The 21,344-nt window shown below is 41.8% G+C and overlaps 3 protein-coding genes across 3 annotated transcripts; all 3 read left to right on the top strand.

Annotated features, from left to right (window-relative positions):
* Positions 1 to 1,100: 1,100 nt before the first annotated feature.
* srp9 (signal recognition particle 9) lies at positions 1,101 to 4,147 on the top strand. Its single transcript, XM_069161686.1, has 3 exons — positions 1,101 to 1,275; positions 1,434 to 1,502; positions 3,352 to 4,147. The coding sequence occupies exons 1-3, from the start codon at positions 1,204 to 1,206 to the stop codon at positions 3,469 to 3,471; spliced, it is 261 nt and encodes an 86-aa protein (XP_069017787.1). The 5' UTR covers positions 1,101 to 1,203; the 3' UTR covers positions 3,472 to 4,147.
* Positions 4,148 to 4,618: 471 nt separating this feature from the next.
* ephx1 (epoxide hydrolase 1, microsomal (xenobiotic)) lies at positions 4,619 to 13,442 on the top strand. The gene is made up of 9 exons (XM_069161685.1): positions 4,619 to 4,797; positions 7,753 to 7,966; positions 8,045 to 8,225; positions 8,308 to 8,526; positions 9,048 to 9,177; positions 9,415 to 9,629; positions 9,795 to 9,903; positions 11,882 to 12,004; positions 13,020 to 13,442. Exons 2-9 carry the CDS (start codon positions 7,784 to 7,786, stop codon positions 13,228 to 13,230), a joined length of 1,371 nt encoding a protein of 456 aa, XP_069017786.1. The 5' UTR covers positions 4,619 to 4,797; positions 7,753 to 7,783; the 3' UTR covers positions 13,231 to 13,442.
* Positions 13,443 to 17,960: 4,518 nt separating this feature from the next.
* LOC138205508 (transcription factor 24-like) lies at positions 17,961 to 21,041 on the top strand. The gene is made up of 4 exons (XM_069161525.1): positions 17,961 to 18,128; positions 18,959 to 19,120; positions 19,214 to 19,378; positions 20,913 to 21,041. Exons 1-4 carry the CDS (start codon positions 17,961 to 17,963, stop codon positions 21,039 to 21,041), a joined length of 624 nt encoding a protein of 207 aa, XP_069017626.1.
* The last annotated feature ends 303 nt before the right edge of the window (positions 21,042 to 21,344 follow it).

Here is a 21,344-nt window from a genome sequence, read left to right as displayed (position 1 = left end):
ATGTGAGAAGGAGGAGATCATTAATTTGTTTTTGTTGAAAAACCATATCAGACCAAATCATTATTCAAAGCAGAGTATTTAATTCAACTCAATTCAAGTTTATTTATTTTTATTTATAAAGCGCCAAATCACAACGCAGGTTATTTCATGGCACTTAACACATTAAAGTCCTTACAGCAGAACTTTATAACATTATACAGAAAAACCCAACAATTCATCAATTCAACAATTCATCAATTCAACAATTCAACAATTCATCAATTCAACAATTCATCAATTCAACAATTCATCAATTCATCAATTCAACAATTCATCAATTCATCAATTCAACAATTCATCAATTCAACAATTCAACAATTCATCAATTCATCAATTCAACAATTCAACAATTCAAAAAAATCATCAATTCAACAATTCAGCAATTCAACAATTCAGCAATTCAATAATTCCCACATAAGCTAGGAGGGGGGAAAAAAACTCCTCTTTAAGGGAGAAAAACCTCCAACAGAGGGAAGAAAAACTCCCTTTAACAGGAAGAAACCTCCGACAGAACCAGACTCAGAGGTGGGCGGAGCATCTGTTAATAGAACCAGACTCAGAGGTGGGCGGAGCATCTGTTAATAGAACCAGACTCAGAGGTGGGCGGAGCATCTGTTAATAGAACCAGGCTCAGAGGTGGGCGGAGCATCTGTTAACAGAACCAGACTCAGAGGTGGGCGGAGCATCTGCCTACTCCGGTTGGGGTGAGAGGAGAGAAGAGAGAGAAAAGGACAGCATAGAAACACAAGACATGAACTGTTGGTGGGTTGACAATCACAGAGCAGAAACATGCAGCTCCATGACGGGACATCTGCAGAAGGAAGAACAGAAACTACACGAGCGAAGGAACTGAATGGAGACAACAGATAATAAGAAGAAACTATGGGAGAGAAAAAGATTTAAACATCTTAAAACATGTCTGATGTGGATCCTTAAATAGTTTATGGTTAATATGCTTTTATTCCGCTACATTGGTCTACCAGCGTAAAAGAAGAAGCTTTTATTTTGAAAGTGAAACCTGGAAATGGTTTTGACGTCACCTCCCCTTCGCTCTGATTGGTTGTGATCACGCTGCTGCTGATGTGGTGTTCTGAAGTTAGCAAGTCTCAACAGCCGATTCAAACAGCTTGTTCGGTTTACCAGTAACTCCGCTTTGTTGAAATAATGCCGTACTACCAGACTTGGGAGGAGTTCGCCCGCGCGGCAGAAAAGCTCTATCTGACAGATCCCATGAAGGTCAGGGAGGCTTTTATTTCTGGAATAAAGTGCAGCTCGGCGCGCGAGCCGCGCAGCCTGTTAGCCACGTAGCTCGTGAGCGACGTGAACGTGCTGACTGTCGGTCTGATTTTATTTTTATACTTTAAATCCCCGCGTTCAACTTTCTGTGTTTTCAGGTCCGGGTGGTTTTAAAGTACCGACACTGCGACGGGAACCTCTGCATTAAAGTGACCGACAATGCCGTGGTAAGTAAGACGAGACAAAAACCTGGACGATATAAAGAGGTGGTCATGTTAAAAACCTGTTTAATGTGGACCAGCAGGTGATCAATAACACGGTGACGTCATTGATTGATGGATGGAGCATAAAGTTTCCCTTTTTTTTTTTTTTTTTTTTATCAAATGTCATTTTCGAGAAAAAGGGAGTTCAAGATAAGGATTCATATTCAGCCACTTTTCACATGAATTAAAAGAAATTTCTTAAGACTCAAGTCAAGAGGAACAGTATTTTTTTTTAGATTAAAAGTGATAACCCACATATTATGTATGGCACTTTGTAGTTCGGCTTTCTTGAAGAAATTGTATTTTCTTGATTCCTGTTGTTCTGGGTTTTGTACCCTCGTGGTTGAAATGCACTTATTGTAAGTCGCTTTGGATAAAAGAGTCAGATAAATGTAATGTAATGTAGCATTTGCATGTTTGTGCACGTGCACAAACACTGTCTTGCTGATAGGCTGAGAAACCTATATATGTTCTATATATATAGAACATATATAATTCATAATTTACATAATATATACAATATAATAATATGGAGTATAATTTATCAAATAAATATTAAATATAGAGCCACGTGAACACAGGTAACTGCACAAACTTAAAAGTCTACATTCAAACAATAAAAAAAAACTATACAAGAAAATAGGTACAATATGAACAAATACGATGTAATTTTTTTTATTATTATTATTACATATTTGTCTATAATTATTTACAATTATTTTATTTTTAATCCCAGTCACATGCACTCACAGATAGGCATTCACATACACATCAAGTCACCACTCACGGTCGAGCCGCTGCTGGTTTTGGACACACCAGGCCTTTGGTGTCCTCTGAACAGAACTCCCTGATGCCGTCATACAGAGACCACTGACACGTTGCGTGAAGGCCAGTTGGTTTCTGAGCAATGGGAAGAGCTTCGCGGGCAATAATTCCTTCATTGCGAAGGAGCATTGGCACATTCCTCAGTGAAGATTATTCCAGGGGCTCCACTGGTGGTACTTCTTCACACCTGGCAGAGGCTTGAAGGTGGGAGTGAAGAAGCTGTGCCAGTCATGTGTCTGCACAAAGACTTGTCCGGTCTCCATCACCAACCAGCTGGGGGATGTTCGCGTTGCTCTCTGGTGTGCTGGAGCTCACAGCCTGGCAGATGTTTTCCAGGCTGGAAACTGGTGTACCTCGAAACCTCTTCTTGAATAACCCAAAACATCAGTCCGGGGTGAAGTTTGTGCGACCAGGAATTAGAAAATTGAGGGACACGCTGTCATGAAGAGCCACCGTACATCGCCAGGCCAAGTACCACAGCATGAACCTGTTCTTGTTCTGGCCAGAGGAGTTGTCACGATGCAGCTGGACGTGTTTTTCTCCCAGCCCGTACTGCGAGAAGAGATGGTGCCGGTAGGAGATGACAGCGTTGGAGCCCTTGCTGATATACTGAGCCTCATCGATCAAGTAATGGACCTGCTGAGGATCACCTCACAGTAGACTCCAAAAACGCCACACTTGCGGGGAACCAAAAAGTATACCGATTATACGTTTAGAAATTAGTCTTGTTTTAATTCAACTTTTACTTTGGTCAGTACATTCTGTCCAACGCACAGCCACACACACAATTGTAAATGGATTTATAATTAATTCTGTGGCATTATTTATTTGGTGTTATATCCCTCACAATCTGGTGAGGTGACACTTTTTATATTGAAAACACTTTATTGAAGAGTCTTTATTCATTCATGTGACCTCTTAATCGGTGCTCATTTGAATGCAACGGGGGCTGTCTTTGCCTTCATTCGTGTTTTGTCCGTCCCTACAGTGTTTACAGTACAAGACAGACCAGGCCCAGGACGTGAAGAAGATCGAGAAGCTCCACGGAAAACTCATGAGACTCATGGTGTCCAAGGAGACGCACAGCGGTGCCATGGAGACGGACTAAAAAGGCTGCAGAGGCCGTGACCTGTCCGAGCACGTGGCCTGAGCTCGGTGGACTCGCTGGTTGTTGAGCTTCAGGCTGATGTGCAGTCTGAGCGCTAGTAAAGAGGATCTGGCTGCCTACACTGATTTAATACTGTCAGAGAGGTGATATCTATATATACTGTATATATTTTATTCTCTCAGGTTTTTGTTTTTATGATACATTCTTAGTCATTTCAAATTCTATTATCCTGCTTTTTCTTTTCAAGCATTTGATTCACATCGCTGACGGTATTGATATAAGTTCAGTGTGGGAAATACAAGGAACCGTAAAGAAGAGAAAAGTGAGAGCGGTTTGGAACTAAATGTGCTGTCAGCAGCGCCGGCGTCTTATTTCCTTTACAGCTTACATTTATATTCGTATATGTTTTGATGGGGAAGAAAAAGACGGGCAATGGCGACATTTTATGTCTTTCCTTTTACGTCTGTCTTGAATATGTTGAATTACTTTTCAGTTGGTTTCATTTTGCTTTTCCTCACGGACTTGTGCCACATCAATGAAGCAGGATCTTCTGTTTTCAAGATGAGGTGGAGAGCCCCCCCAGTTTCTATGGAGAGCCCCCGCCTGTAAATGCCATTTCATCTGCTGAGATTAATTTCCTTTACTTGTTCAATAAATGTTTATCTACCCCAGTGCAGCCCATATCTCTTCTGTATTCTTCTTGTATTGACTGTATTGTTGACAGCGTTTCCCACCGATCAGGGAATTTTTAAATCTTAAGAACTTTTCCAGACAGGGAAAGTCAGGGATTTTTAATTTTTTTTTGCATGTTTACATGTTATTCAGCATTTATCAAAATGTAATATTTTCCATGTCTATAGCTCTTAACATTAGTTATCTAACATTAGTTATCTGGTTATTGTCGGTGTGTGTGTTTGGTAACATTAGTGCTCACTGACAGAAACTCAACATGTAGTTTATTAGTTTGCTGCAAACCTGATGGGTGTAGGAAAGAAGAGTCAAAATCATTTAAAACGTTTATTGGTTCCTTTTTCAAATGTTTTTTTTTTTTCCAGAATCAGTTGTTTTATAAGAAACAATAAATGTACACTTGTACTACATAATACTTTTTTTTGACTTAAACCTGCAGTATGTAGAGATCCTCTTTGGCCAAGGCCTCCTCCACAAAATACTACATATCCCATCATCCTCTTCTGCTGGAGGAAGTAAACGAACCTGCGGGACTGCTGGATGTCAGCGGTTCTGTTCTGACGGACGGAGTCAAAGGACCTGAACGGAACCAGAGTCCCGGACTGGACCTCAGACCTCGCAGCGGTTCGCCTGCAGGTACAACTAACTCAACTTTGTGTCCTCTGTGAGTCGTTGCGACTGTTTGGATGTCGACGCACTTGTTGATGAAGTTGTTGGATTCATGTGGTTTCAAAGTCCAGAGCTAGCAGTTAGCTTCAGCTAGCAGCGTGGTTCCGTTCACTGAAACGCAGTGAGAGCACGAGGACATGTTTTATTTGATTTAATGATTTAATGACATGTAGTCAGTGTGCGTGTGTGTGTGTGTGTGTGTGTGTGTGTGTGATCCTCTTCGTGAACTCGTGTTAAATCTCCTCCAGACTTTTCCACCAGCAGTTTTCAGTCTGAATTCAGAGCTGCTGGTTGGAAACTTGTAATAAAAGGATGCAAAGGACAGAAATATTTATTTGTTTGTCATTTTGTTACAAAACCTCTGAGAACCAGCTTTTCACTGTTCAATGAAAATTACAATCTGAAAACAATCATTTTAACGTAAATCAATTGTTCTGAACTGGATTCATGTTATAAAGAGCTGAACAGGGATCTGTTTCAGACGTCACAATCTGAAGGTCTGTCTGCTCTCTGTCCGTCTGTCTGTCCGTCGATCTGTCTGTCTGCTGTCTCCGTCTGCTGTCTGTCTGTCTGCTCTCTGTCTGTCCGTCTGTCTGTCCGTCTGTCCGTCTGCTGTCTGTCTGCTCTCTGTCTGTCCGTCTGCTGTCTGTCTGTCTGTCTGTCTGCAGTGAATTAACATCTAACTGTGGTTCAGCAGAACAACTCAGGAACATTGAACATTGATATTTGTCCCCATTAGAAACCATTTTTCATGACATGGCTGTTATTCTTCAAAAGTTTCAGGAATTTAATTTCCGAACAACAAACATTTCGGGTTTAAAGTTCCTCTAACACATTTATGCTTCCTTAACCGGGCCGAAACCGGAGGCCAGGGACCGGGAAGGAGTTGGTTGTCTGGTCCTCTGGTCTTCTGGTCTTTGGTCCTCTGGTCTTCTGGTCTTTGGTCCTCTGGTCTTTGGTCCTCAGGTCTTCTGGTCTTTGGTCCTCAGGTCCTTTGGTCCTCTGGTCTTATGCCCTTGGTCCTCAGGTCCTCTGGTCCTCCAGTCCTCTGGTCCTTTTTCTCCTCTGGTCCTTTTTCTCCTCTGGTCTTTGGTCCTCCGGTCCTTTTGTCCTCTGGTCCTCCGGTCCTCTGGTCCTTTTGTCCTCTGGTCTGTGTGTCCTCCTGGTCGCTCATTATCCTCAGACACAAACTATTTTGCATCGCAGGGACGTGAGATCCGATCTCAAGTGGTCAATCGGGACACGTGGAGATGCATGAAATGCCAGTCGGAGCCTGACGGCTTGAAGCCACTTGTGATGGGATCTGGTCCGAAGGCATGTTGCTATGGAAACAGCCTCCCAGTGAGACGGCAGGCTGGTCTGTCTCCATCTCGCAGCTCTCAGGAGCTGAAACTGGGTCGTCTGGTCGGCCCTGATCTGTAATCCTGTCAGCTGACCAACACAGAACCGTTTGTTTGAGTGTTTCCACATTTGTCTCTAAACCGTTATTAGTGAAATGTTGACCAACCAGACTCATATTATAACAGTCGTTGTGTTACGTTAAAACGCTGGAGGTAGAAGTTGTTTTAAAATACTCCAATACAAGTGAAGTCCTACTTCAGTAAAAGTACATCGGCATTATCAGCTAAATATACTTAAGTATAAGAAGTAAAAGTACTCATTCAGCTGTAAAATGTCCCAGTGACAGATTATTTGATATATTATTACCCCTCCAACGACGTTATATTTTCATGGCAGTTTGTTTATTTGTCGGCATAATTACTGAACAATAATTGTTGAATTTTCCTGGAACTTTATGGGAGGGTTTATTATTATAAATGATTATTCCAGACGGACCTGTGAAGTGTTGTACTGGATCCTAATCCAAGGGCAGATCTAGGTATTATTTTTCAGTTTCTTTAACATTGCAGGTGCATGCGGCCCTCAAAATGCTTTACATCTTAAAACCCAGTGATGGACACTAAAGTTTAACAGTGAAATAAACAAAGGCAATTCTAGAAATATAATTTAATATTTAATTCATTCAATCCCTCATGCAGGAAGCAGTCGTTTCAGAGAACAGTGGTTTCATCCATTGACTTCCATCATGTGCAGACAGACTGGTCTCACTCTGACTTCATTAGTTAGTCTGCTGGTCATCAGATTAGACCAAAGAAAACCTCATTTCTGGTACAAACTATATATTGTGCAATATATTGATGAGGTTATGAAATGCTTTTGTATGTGAAATCTGTTTCTATCTAAAACTGTCTAATAAATGTCGTAGAGCAGAAAGTGCAATAGTCCCTCTGTGTCTGTCATAATAACATTTAGTTTGGTAACTAAGATGAGATGAGATGCACTCATTCTGACTCCACGGCTTTATTTTCCTTATTTAATCGCACATAATTATGTAATGTAATCCATTTATTATAATCCACGTTGTTTTTACACTTATTAGCTGCTTTTAATGTGACTAGTGTTGTGTGATTTATACTTTTATTATGTTGATTTGATCATTTTAACCTTTAAAGAATCTGAGTGTCCTGAAAAGTGCTGTATAAATAAAATGTGATCAACATATATGATCAACATTATTAATTTCTCTGTTTTCTAGATATGACCACATTTAGTTTTTGTCAGTTATACTATTATGTACTAGTTATACTATACTATATACTTGTCTAGTTATACTATTCTTCATTATTAGTGTAAAAGGTGAAAGAACAGATGTTTGGTGATTGTTTAAAGGAGTACATGTACATGCTACATGGTGTAGCAGCACATACATGATAGATTCAAGTAGTTTTGTACTACTTGGCTCCAAAATCAAAAAAGTTTGAATGTAATATTTTGTTGTTTTAATGATGTCTTGGGCATAAAAAAAAACCTCTGTTTTACTTTGTGTTGTCTTTGTCCCATCTGATGCACATGTGGTCTCAGCCTTCCTCCAGTCGTCCATCCACGTCTCCTCATGTTCATCGAGGTGCTGCTCGGCCTGCTGAGCGCAGGACTGATCTTCTTCCTGCTTCGGAGAAACAGGAAGCAGGTTCTGGAGACGGAGGATGGCTGGTGGGGCCCTGGAGCGCCCCCTGATGCTGAAGAGGACACCACCATCCACCCTTTTGAAGTGACCACCAGTAACGAAGAGCTGGAGGTTTGTTTTTCCACCGGATAGAGACTCTGCAGCATTTACTCCCCGAGGAGGCTGAGAAATTATCTTCTTTTGTGTCAGGACCTTTACAGGAGGATCGACCAGACGCGTCCCGTCCCCTCGCTGGAGGACAGTCAGTTTAATTATGGCTTCAACTCCCAGTACCTCAAGAAAGTGGTCTCTTACTGGAGAAACGAATTTGACTGGAGGAGACAAGTTGACAAACTCAACCGGTACCCACACTTCAAAACCAGCATCGAAGGTTCGACTGCACATCTGACAGCTTCAGGAAGAAGTTGCTGAGTCGTCTCTGACCGTCTCTCACCGGTTGAACTTCCTTCCAGGTATCGATGTCCATTATGTGCACGTGAAGCCCAAGAAGGTGCCGGAGGGAACGAGTGCCGTCCCTCTGATCGCGGTCCACGGCTGGCCGGGCTCCTTCTACGAGTTCTACGGGTTGATCCCGCTGCTGACGGACCCGTCCGACCCGGAGGAGCTGGTGTTTGAGGTGGTGTGTCCCTCCATACCAGGGTACGGCTTCTCTGGAGCACCTCATAAGAAAGGTAAATGGGATACAGTGATATTGTTCCTGGACAGAAAACAAATAACTTTCTTTTCTTTTTTTTGTCATTTGAACAATAAAACTATAGTTAAATGAAAAATCATTTCTCACAAAAACTGATGAACAGCATTGTTAAAAAGAACCATGGTCATGTTGTGACTACAAGCCGTTCAGTCTGATGAAGAGCGCACTGAGACTGAAATATTTACCAGAACACAACATGAAGACATTTAAAGTTCACAGGTGCCTGAAAGGAAAGGCATGATATATGTACAAGACATAACAGACATCAGGATATCACAGGGCTGTTGTATTAGATGGTTTTAGCATTAACTGGATAGATCTTGTATATCAGTGCACATACAGTGTGTGAAGTATCCATAAAGGTGATATAAGCTGAGTGTCATTTGGTCCTCCTGCAAAATCCACTTCATATTCATGTGGAAGTGTTTCCCTCCTCCTCCGTTTCCGTAGAAACGGCTAGTTCAATGCTGCAGTTTCTAACTCTGCACGTGTGAACAGGTTTTGATTCGGTTTGTGCCGCACGCATCTTCCTCAAACTGATGAAGCGTCTGGGCTTCCAGCAGTTCTACGCTCATGGAGGAGACTGGGGCTGGCTGGTCACCACCAACATGGCTCAGCTGGAACCAGAGTATGACACACAAGAACTTCCTCAACACCCCAAAATAATTACTGCAGTCAAATGTCACTAATGCCACTTTTGGACTCCATCTTCTTTGCATATCAACTTTTCCTTCTTGTGCAAAATCACCTGTGAAGTAATGTAAATATTTATGTGTCTGTACACCGTATTTCGGTAAAAGCTCACATAATGTATGGCCCCATTACACCATATATTTAACTTAGATTTTTTTTTTCAATACCCCAGAACCGTCAAAGGCTTGCACGTGAACTTTGCCCCCCCCTCTAAGCCGGGGCTGCCCATGGTTTTATCCATCATGCTCGGCCAGCGCTTCCCGAAACTGTTTGGCTTCACTAACATGGATATCGAGCGTCTCTTCCCCCGCATGGAGAAGCAGGTGGTGGAACCCATCAAGGAGACCGGCTACATGCACATCCAGGCCACCAAGCCGGACACTGTGGGTAAGCAACAGGAGACCGTCCACAGCAGCATCACCCAGGCTAAATCCCTCTTTTATATGTAATGAAGGCTACAAATGCTAAACAAGTAATTAGAGTTAGTTTTTTTTGTGTTAGTTTTCCTTTATCTAATGAATTTTCTGTCTCTTTATTCCCCCCCCCTTTCAGGTCGAGGGCTGAATGACTCTCCGGTTGGTCTGGCTGCCTACATCCTGGAGAAGTTCTCCACGTGGACGAGCCATGACTTCAGGGACCTGGAGGACGGAGGACTCACCAGGTGAATACAACAGAACAGAGGAGACCCGGTGCACATATTATCATTACAGCATCAATTTCAGTGTTAAAACATATCTGCAAACATGAGAGACTTTGTAAACATCACTAGTAGTTGCATATTGTATGTATTAGCAGTGGTTGTAACACTAAGGAGTTACTTTGAAACAGGGAAAAAACAGAAGAACCTTACACTGCAAACAACACTGTGATCAGTGATAGATGTATTTAAGGAAACGTATCATTAAGTTATGCGACACCAAATATGAACATAACTTTAAGCCCAATTAAAGAAACACAACGTTCACAGCACTGCATCTTACAGTTTAAATAATATTTACATCAAGTTATCCCTCCTAAAATTTGCTTCTTTTTTTTACCCCAAAATAAACTATTATCCCAAGATAAACTAAATTTGGTCTCGAGTCCAACTTTAATCACCCTAAATAGTCTTTTGAGTCCTTTAAAGTCCAAAAATGAGTCCCAACAAATGTGAGAAGAAAAAGTGGCCACGCTGCCTTCACTTTGTTCACCCCCACCGTCAGACGCTCGTCCTGTGAAGTCCTTCATCTGGACTTCCCCCACAGGTTCACTTACAATAACTTACAATCATCAGGCCGACTTCATTCACAAAGGAACTGAGGCTTTTACTTTCATGATTAGCTGCAGCACATTTTCCTGGTGCTACTCCTTTCCACTCATGGTGCTCTGTCACCAGTGGATCGCAAGTGCACCTGACTGCAGTGTACAGATCGGGGCGGTGCTCAATGTGGGCAGTGTCAAACGGTTGACTCCACCCACTTGAACACCACCCTCCACCGCACTTCCAACCGTTATGTTATGTAACTGTAATTTTTATCTTGTAATCAGACAGCAAAAATAAAAGGTATTTGAGGTATGAATTTAGTTAACAGAGTCATTCACGTCAAGTGCTTCTACGTTCCAACCACAGACTGTTTATAAAAGTGTTCGTAGCTTCCAGCTCTGAAAAATGAAGTTGGGCTCCGGCTCCATAGACTCCCATTCAACTTCTCTCATCAAATCCAAAGTCAATAAAATGTGTCCATCAGTTATCTCGGTGTTGTTAGCTGAAGTCACTCCTTCTTCTTATTAGTTTTCTGGAGGTCCATCTGAAAATAATCCCTCATTCATGAGAAAAGAAGATTCAAAAAGACCTGTTTTTGGGGGCGTGTCTGTTTGATTGACAGGCCTGTGGTGTAGTCAGGTTACAGCTATCGGTGGGCGGGACGTAGTATCGTCAGGTTTCCAATCAAATCGGTCGGATCCACCGCTGGCTCCTCCTCCAGCTCGTCCAAATATGGTCACTTCCTGCTCCAAACCGCTCCGAACTAGCAAAGATGGTGACGGACAGAATCTGAACTGGAGGATTCATAACGTTCACAAAACAACGATGACGTCTCTGCTGCTGGTTGATGACGTCACTGATGGTTGATGCTTGGTTTCAACATGCACTGCTATTGAAGTTTTACTAATTCCCTTACCGGATGTAGCATTCCTGCAGCTTTCAAAATAAAAGCATCCTGCTGCGCATCGAGCAGCACACTTCCCTGATACTGTCCTGTTCAAAATGCAGTTGGAAAATGCTAAATTTGAACCGTTATGTTTTCAAGGTTAGAATATGTCCCGATCTGCATTCTGCTGTCAGGGGTTCTCGTGGATCCTCCCCTGCCTCCCTATCTGACATGAATAACCTCTGGCCATAATAAAGCCGCTCCATAACCTAACAAACCCAACATACCTCTTCACGTTTACCAGCGGAGATAAAAGGACGTATAATACAAAAGATGAAATATTAACTCATGACAGTAAACCCAGCTCGTCTTACATTTATGACCTTTATAACGCCTCTGAAACGAAGCCCTATGTGGCACGGATTTGTCTGGAAAACCATTTTCTTAAGTTAAATGTCTTATTTCATATCTAACTGAGATCATAATCTACTGAATAACGATGTGTTGCAGGAAGTTCTCTCTGGACGACCTGCTGACTAACGTGATGATTTACTGGACGTCCGGCTGCATCATCTCCTCCATGAGGTTCTACAAGGAGAACTTTGGCAAAGGTCTGGACCAGCCCCACTCTAAGTGAGTGACGCCTGCTGGTTCTGTTCTGATATTTGTCAGAAACTGTTATAAGTGTCATGTCTCCCCAAATCACATTAATAACGTATTTTTAATCGAAATGTGTTCATTGTTACCAAGTCTTTGGGTTTTCTCTATCCCTCTAGCTCTCTCTCACTACATGATGAAGGAATAATTATGAAATCACTTTCTGTGACAATAATCATGATGCACATCACAGAAATATTTAGTTCTAATTTTTTTTTTAAATGTATTTATTGAACTTAGAGAACCGTGGCGATAAAAGCTCCTAAAAGTTCCTAAAAGATCCTAAAAGCTGCTTATGTTTCCAGAACAGACCGTCTGTGACTGGAATATAGAAACAAGGACTACATCAGCTGTCAAAATAAGAGCTTTAGATGCTGTTTAATTCATGTTCATTCAACACATAGACCTGCTGGATGAAACAAACAAAGAGACGTCTCTGACAACTGGACGTGTGGAGAAAACTCATTTGACATCCAGTAATATGGAATCACTTCCTTTGATCACAAACATTTAATCACATCATTTTAATGTGAAGGCCACGTTTCCCACAAACCCCGTCACTTCCTGTTTCTCCTCTTGTTCCGGTTCCTCCGGTGAACAGAGTTTTATTTGGTGACAAAAACAGGAGCAGAGACTTTCTGATTGGAAATGAGGAGTTATTGTTGGTAATAAAGAGAGTTCTGTCTGAAAATATTTACTTTTATGTTGTTAATACTTTCAGCACAGATTCTAATGATGTTTTTTGTGGGAAAATTTGGGGAATTAAAAAAACGGTAAACTCTCCGGAAATATTGCAGAGTTTGCTTGAATTTGCATTAATATTGCAATCGCAAGATCAGGAGGAACTGAATACAAAAGCTTGTGATGCTGTGAGCAGTTTTAGTTTCATGCTTTAATGTCTCTAATCTCAAATTTCCCCTCATGACTACACAGATGTCATTCTTCATAACAGCCTCTCTAAATGCGATGCTTGTCCGTCCTCTCGTCCCAGGCTGCCGGTCCTCGTCCCCACCGGGTACGCCTGCTTCCCCAACGAGCTGATGCACACACCTGAGCTGTGGGTCAAACAGAAATACCATAAACTGGTCACCTTCACTCCCATGGCCCGGGGCGGCCATTTTGCCGCCATGGAGGAACCCCAGCTGATGGCGGAGGACATCCAGAAGTTCATCAAAATAGTAGAGAAGAAGGAGAAAAGGTAGAGACGGATGAACTGAAAGTCAATCGGGAAGATGAGCGGACATAACCTTCACCCACCGCAGCGGGTAGACACGGATTCTAATGTGGCATTTCTAATATTGTAGTTAGTGAAATTCCTAATCGTATTTCTACATGATGAAGCCAGACATATGCAGTGTCGATGTTGGAACAGTTTAAAACTTGCATTTAATAAACAGCAACCAGAAATCTGTCATGTGTGACTAAAGATTTTTTTATTTGTTGCACCTGAAATTTAGCAGATGTGAGTGTGCAGATATTTTTACCTTTTAAAAAAAAAAAAAAAATCTTGTCAACATGTTTTCTCACCTCCGCTGAGAGCAGCATCATGTGACAGATGTGAACCACCACACCGGTCAGAGTTTTGGGTGGAATTTAGTGTCACAAGTGCATCTGAAAGGCGAACAAGCCGACAGAGTGAGTGGGCGAGCGAGAGTGAGGGAGCTCCATTTATTAATAGTGTGAATCTTAAATAACAGTTTACAAAAAAAAAAATTTTTTCCAAAAGGACCATTTTCATCTTTGAACAGTTCTGATGCTCTAAAACATCATAACAGCTTAGAGAATCCAGTGAGAACCTGCTGGTACGCATTTGTTTTGGTAAATAGTGTAAATTGAATGTAGCTGAACATGTATATCATGACCTTCGGGTTGTGGTTGAGATAAATGATGCACAGCTCCTGAACTTTTCTTATTCCCGTGATACAAATGAGCTGCGATTTATTACACGGAGCTTCAAGATGTCTCAGAGCTTTTCAACCAGCTGTGGAGGATCATTTCTCTTCAATCATTTACATCAAATATGACCTCTGTTTGGAAACTGACAAAGTTAGCTGACCACAGACTGGATATAAAACTACAGACTGGATATAAAACACAGACTGGATATAAAACTACAGACTGGGTATAAAACCACAGACTGGATATAAAACCACAGACTGGATATAAAACTACAGACTGGGTATAAAACCACAGACTGGATATAAAACCACAGACTGGATATAAAACTACAGACTGGATATAAAACCACAGACTGGATATAAAACTACAGACTGGATATAAAACCACAGACTGGATATAAAACTACAGACTGGATATAAAACAGACTGGATATAAAACCACAGACTGGATATAAAACTACAGACTGGATATAAAACCACAGACTGGATATAAAACACAGACTGGATATAAAACTACAGACTGGGTATAAAACCACAGACTGGGTATAAAACCAAAGACTGGGTATAAAACACAGACTGGATATAAAACTACAGACTGGATATAAAACCACAGACTGGATATAAAACTACAGACTGGATATAAAACAACAGACTGGATATAAAACTACAGACTGGATATAAAACTACAGACTGGGTATAAAACACAGGCCAGATATAAAACTGATGGATGATGGTTGATGACATCATTGATGGATGATGGTTGATGGTTGATGACATCACTGATGGATGATGGTTGATTGATGACATCACTGATGGATGATGGTTGATGACATCACTGATGGATGATGGTTGATGACATCACTGATGGTTGATGGTTGATGACATCACTGATGGTTGATGGTTGATGACATCACTGATGGGTGATGGATGATGGTTGATGACCTCACTGATGGTTGATGGTTGATGACATCACTGATGGATGATGGTTGATGACATCACTGATGGGTGATGGATGATGGTTGGTGACCTCACTGATGGTTGATGGTTGATGACATCACTGATGGTTGATGGTTGATGACATCACTGATGGTTGATGACATCACTGATGGATGATGGTTGATGACATCACTGATGGATGATGGATGATGACATCACTGATGGATGATGGTTGATGACATCACTGATAGATGATGGTTGATTTGGACTTTCTACATCCTACAATACAGATTTAGGGACTCTATTTTAAACAGAAAAGCACAAACACAAACGTTGTGAAAAAGCTGCTGCTTCCTGTCGCTTGTCGTATTGCAGCGTGTTGGTCAGAAGAGTCGGAGCTCACAGCTGTATTATTGAGCCCCAGCTCCTTCAGTACTTTCCCACTTCCTCACAACTGGCCTCAGCCTTGTGGTCCAGAGAGGAGTTTGCTCAGCAGCTGCAGATGGGAGGTCAGGGGCCACATGGTGTTATTGTGTTGACAGCATAGACAAGGTGCCAAGCATTCCTCTGACCGATAGCAGGAAACCTCTGAACTGGAGCCACAACCGTGATAACACACGGCGGCCTTAAACCTTCAGGTGACGGTTAATTAGATTGTATTGGTCTTTTCACTCACAGATGTACATTGAGTGGTTTAAAGCTTTGAAGTCAGATGTCTCTCCACAGTGAAGCGTTAACACTCTGCTGCATTGCTTCAACAACAGTTGGTTTGTTCGCCGGTAACATCAATCAAATTTACATTCTGTCTCACTGATTGCTGTTGATTTGCAAGTGTTAAGTTCTTGTTCTGTTGCAAAGCTCAGTTCGCTCTGAAGCTGAATGTCTTCTGAAGGTTTTTCATATCCATTGCTTTGATATAATTCAGCGTTATAGGGAATAGTAGCCTGACGTGAAAATAACAGGTTGAAGAAAGAGTGAGATCACGATCACTGATTATTACATCGACCCTTAATAAAGTGAAAACAATCTGTTTTGCTTTTTGACAGGTTTTGTTTGGAGTTTATTTCTTGTATGATGAGAATGATCTGGTTTTATAAGAGTGAAATCAAACATAATGGTATTTAAAACGTATGTCTGATAATGCTTTGGAAATGAGTCACCATTATTCTGTGATTTCTGTGTATGTTTGCATTCCACGATCACGACAACATGTTGCATCTCAGATCACAATGTTCTATTTTAGACCAAATAAAGATGAAACTGAGTCATTCACAGTCTTAACTCTGAGTTTTGTATTTAAAACCGTTTCTGGGGCGTCGACATGGCTCCACCACGAAAGACACATTCCCTGGTTGTGGGTGCTTTTCTTTCATATTTAATCATGTTTTTACACATTTCTTGGATTATATTCTATACAGGAATATCAGAAACCCAAACTTACTGTGCAAAGCCTGACTTTAGTTAACCTGAACAGTTGATTAAAAGTTTAAGCCATTACCAACATTCAAGCCTGATTTTAACAATCAAGATAAGGCTTAAAACCTGTACCACATATCCACAACATTCATGGCTCGATTACCAACAACCGACTGTCAAACACAAGCAGGATAATACAAAAAAATCATCTTAAACAGTCACAATAAAGCTCAGAGACACAGATAAGAAATTCACAGTGAGTGACTCGTAGAGAGACGGCTGCAAACACCACAGAGAAATACACAACTGTACAATACAGTTATTTATGTCAAATTCTAACTTCTATTCTCAATAACAAACATTTCATTTCTGTAATTTAACCATTTGAAACGGTGATTAATGGTGTTGATGCTGTTTACAGTGCAGCCGGTCCAAACTGATCTTTGCTTCTTGTTAAACGCTCTCATATACTATTTTTTTAAAATATTGAAATAGGCATTTTGTAACCTGGTTCAAGGTAGATTATCAAACTGTGATAGTTTTACAGAATCAAATTGTTTATAAAGTCTGATTGAAGATGTGCCATTGAAGGCTTGTTTGGAAAATGATTTGTTTCAGTTGAACACCTTGGTTTGGATTTGGAATCTGAAAACTGCAACCTGGCACCGTGTTATAGGTGCAGAGTCAAGTCTTATGGCATCTGTTGCCATAGTAACAGACACTGTTTTATTAACCCTTGCGTCTGGGACAGGGAGACGCTGAGCCTTAATGCTGGGACTGAAAATTCATGATTCCCCTAAATGTAGATCTGGTTAACTTGATAGTCCTCTGCTGGAACTACAGTCTACTGTGTGTGTCCCAAACACATCAACCGCTCCAAAAATCCATCAGTTTTGAAACGGTTTTACATGCGGGCCGCAATTCAATTCAAAAGAGCTCACAACCCCCAAATGTTCTCAACCAAACCAAATTGGACTGTGTTTCTCAGTGTCGCGCTGCCCCGAGCCTCCAATCCCACCCCGTCCAGCTGTTAGCAGAGCTCTGAGGTTCCCAAGGCCCCCGGTGCCCTGGCTCGGGACACCCTCCCAGTGCTGCACTCCCCCAGGCCCGACTGCCTGCCTGCTCTTCTTGGCAACCGAACAGCCAAGGGAGGATCAGAATGACCAGGCGGCTGAGATAAGGACCACATGAAGTTCCCCACATTACCTCACCCGATTAGGAAACGAGCAGAGAGACGGAGAGGCAGAGCGAGCGAGAGCGAGCGAGAGAGAGAGAGAGAGAGAGAGAGAGGGTCGGACTGGGAAGACGGTGATGCAGAGAGGCAGCAGACTGGAGTTTTTCAGCAGTTGTTTGAGTGTCTGAGTGAAACTGGTCCCACAGGAGGCTCGGAGGAGCTCCAACAGAACAGTCCTCAACAGCTACAGCAAAAAAAAGGATCTAAAGAATGACATCCTGACATCAGATCAGTGTTCCAGCTGTTCTTCACCCAGAATTTTTCAAATCTAGACTGTGAAGATGTGCTTCGACTAGATGGAAAGACGACCAAAAGATAGTAACTTTCTCAAGAACCTCCAGCCCTTAAAAAACAAACCTCCATCGCAGCCAACGAAGACAGACTGAATGAAAGTGATTTAAGTCCTGAAGACTTGAAGAGCGCCTGCTGCACCGCTGCAGCAGCATCTATGGCAGTGAACCCTCTGGAAGGTCTCATGTCGGTGGCAGCGAACCACCAGCTGGTTTCCAGCTCCGCAGCAGAGCCTCAGAGCCGGCAGCCCGCTGCAGCCGACAGCCCGGCATCCCTGCACGGACCGGGGAAGAACCCACGTAGCAGCCGGGAACCCGGGAAGTGGGTGAGTCTGAATTAATGGTCCGGTTCTCCCGACTCAAACTGAAGCACGACCCCGGTTTCAAAGCCAAAATTATGCAGCGCAGTTAATAATGGAGTTCTGAGGAAGTGGTTGCACAACCTTCATCACTATTTCAACAAGATATGATGAGGAATGTCTGCTTAAAGTTTGTTTTGTTTGTAAAAAGTAGTCCAATGGAATCTTATACATGTTTCTGCATCTGAGAACAAATTGAAAAGTATCAGTGGGGACATGCAATATTTCCTACAGACTGTTAGGCAGTCATGATGCAGCAGGGTTTTTGCTGAGGCTGGAGAATCCATCCATCTTTTGTCTTCCGTAGTCATGATTTAATAGGTTTACATTTATGGTAAAAATGGGAGAAGTTGAAGATGAGTCCCAAAAAATGTGATGCGTTTCCCTCGGAAACATGAAGAAACCCAACTAAAGAAGTTCACTTGACTTGAACAAATAACTAGAAATGAAGCTGCACCAGCTGAAATCTTCTACTTCTCCTCTCAATACACAATCTAAAGAAACAGCAATATCTTTCAAACAAATACTGCAAGTGGAGTGTGTCTGGAACACAAAGAATGGAGAGAAACTTTGCAGATTTATCTTTTATACTCTCGTAATCCCACAAAACAAATGACTTCCAATCACTAAAGCATTCAGAAGCACAAATAATGAATAAACAACAAATACGTCCCGGTTGATGGCAACATTTCAAAAAGTTTCTCAGAGTGCTGAAAAGTTGGCAGCAATCCTTTTGTAGATGTAATATTTTACATTGTTTATATTCTGTATTATTTATAAATGAGTGTTGTGTGCAGCAGCTGCAGTCTGTGTGCGGGTCCAGGTCCAACTCTGGTCCTGGTCCTGGTCCTGGTCCTGTGGTCCAAACCCGGGCACTGAGGAATCAGCACTCCCCGGAGAACGCAGCTCGAGAGAGGAGCCGTGTACGCAACCTGCGGCAGGCCTTCCACAGTCTGCAGGTACGATGGACATGCCTCACTGGGGTAACGGTGACCTCTGACCTCCGACCTCCGAACTCTGAACTCTGAACTCTCACCGGCTTCTGTCCGCAGGCAGCTCTACCTTCAGTCCCACCTGACACCAAACTCTCCAAGCTGGATGTTCTGGTTCTGGCTACGAACTACATAGCCTACCTGACCGAGACCCTGGACCAGGGGGGGGCACTCGGGGAGCACACTGTGGCCACCAGGCCCGATGGCTACCTGCATCCTGTCAAGGTAACGGGGAAGTCAGGAGCCTCTGAATCTGGACAAAACACTTGTTTAACACTAGTTTAACACTAGTTTAACACTAGTTTAACACTGGCATCCACTGGTTATTGATCTTTATCCAAAAACCAGCACAGATACAATTACATAAAAAGCTCATTCTAGCTAGTTATAAGTCCATAAAAGCACCAATATTACCTTTAACCTAATTCGAGCGAGCTCACCGGCTACAATAGCTGATACAGCTGAAAAGATGAAATCACATCAACACATTGCTTTTTATGACTTTATTGCATTAACCAGTTTTAATACAAGTAATATATGTAGCTCTGTAGGCTTATAACAAACATTTTAGACAGTTATATATTTCGTTCATACCATTAGTAATTAGTAATTAATTTTAACACCATATCTATGATTTATTAAAGGTAAGATCCTTTGAAATGAAACAGTAATAATATGATGTTGTGGACTTTATTTCCATTTCCAGCTGTCAGTATGCTTCCAATTTGTTCACCGGGGGATTTTGATACCTTCGGTTTTTACGAGGCCATTAGTGTCCTAAAATAACAACCTCATGAATAAAACTTTCCATTGTAGCGACTTTTAAAGACAGATAATCTCAAAGCTCGTACCGGTTAGAGAAGATGATCGTGTGGTTTTGGACTCGTTGATGCTGCTTACGGCGTCCAACCGATCCGGGCGACTGAATCTTACTTTAAAAACAATGCAGCTCCAAAAAAGAAAAGCATCAACCAAAAGGCTGCAGAGGATCATTGAGTGAAATGATTGGATCTAACTGAACCCGTTCAGATCCAGGTCATCACTGCTCTCAGTAGTAAAGGTCGGGATGTAAACAATGACTCAGACATGACATGTTTTTAGTGCTCTATTTTTCTATATTTGACAATGTGTGCACAACTTGTTTGTCTCCTTTATGAGAACAACTTGAACAATGCGACAATGGTGACGTTAAAGAACACCCTCCAGTGTAATATAGTGATTATACAACAAGTTACCAACTAAATGAAACATGTAATCTAAATGTTTTCATATTGTGGGGCAATTTTACCTTTAAAATATAAAACTTTTTTTTAAGTGCGATCTCCGTTTCCATGGCAACAAATCAGGTGTGACTGGGAAACCATTAAAACCGGTCCGGCTAGCCGCCGCTAGGATCGTAAGTGCGTGACGATCCGTGGTGTTACGGTACGGGTGCTCGGAGCGACCAAAAAGGACCAAAAGAGACCCGATTTCACCAAATGGGTCATTTAATAGAATTATAACAAGTAGAAACTACATGATATTACATATTATATGAAACTCGACTCCAATTCTATATTCCCATTGAGGAGGTGGAGGTTTCTAGTGATGAGCAGGGTGTGACGTCGTCATGATTTGAGCAAAATGTTCAGTTGACCAATCAGACCGCTGGTTTTGAACTACTCGTTGTATGACTACATGTTTTGGCCCAGATTGTGATGCTGATCATCTTGGATCCAGAATACAGAGTTAATATGTAGTACTGTGTCTCTCTCCTCAGAAGTGGCCCATGCGTTCTCTGCTCTACTGTGGCAGTGTGGGAAAGCTGCTATCAGCCAATCAGACGTCTGCACCTGGACGCGACGGGACACGCCCTCTGACCCCTGCCTCAGAAGCAGACAAAGATTGATAGTGGAACATGAGACGTCACTTTGACCCGTTTCTTTATCTTCAGTCTTAACCAGCTATATAGCTTCTATTAATATCAAAAGGACACAAGTGAGAGATTAATGTGGAGATAGTGATCAGGAACTCTACTTCTCTCAGTATCTGCTGCTTAGCTGCTGATGTTTACTTTTAGCAAAGCAGAAAGTAAAAGCATTATTTCTAGTCCCTCAAAAGGTAAAAAAAAAAAAAAAGAGGAACACATTTTTATTCTGAAGATGGGGGAGAAAAAAAATTATTCTTTCAGTTTTTATTTGATCTGAATATG

The sequence above is a fragment of the Embiotoca jacksoni genome, unplaced genomic scaffold (genome assembly GCF_022577435.1).
Source record: "Embiotoca jacksoni isolate LCO1_2020_lvr unplaced genomic scaffold, fEmbJac1.0.p SCAF_29, whole genome shotgun sequence".
NCBI classification, from domain to species: Eukaryota; Metazoa; Chordata; class Actinopteri; family Embiotocidae; genus Embiotoca; species Embiotoca jacksoni.
Note: the sequence above shows the minus strand (reverse complement) of the source record. Positions and strands in the feature narration are given on the sequence as shown.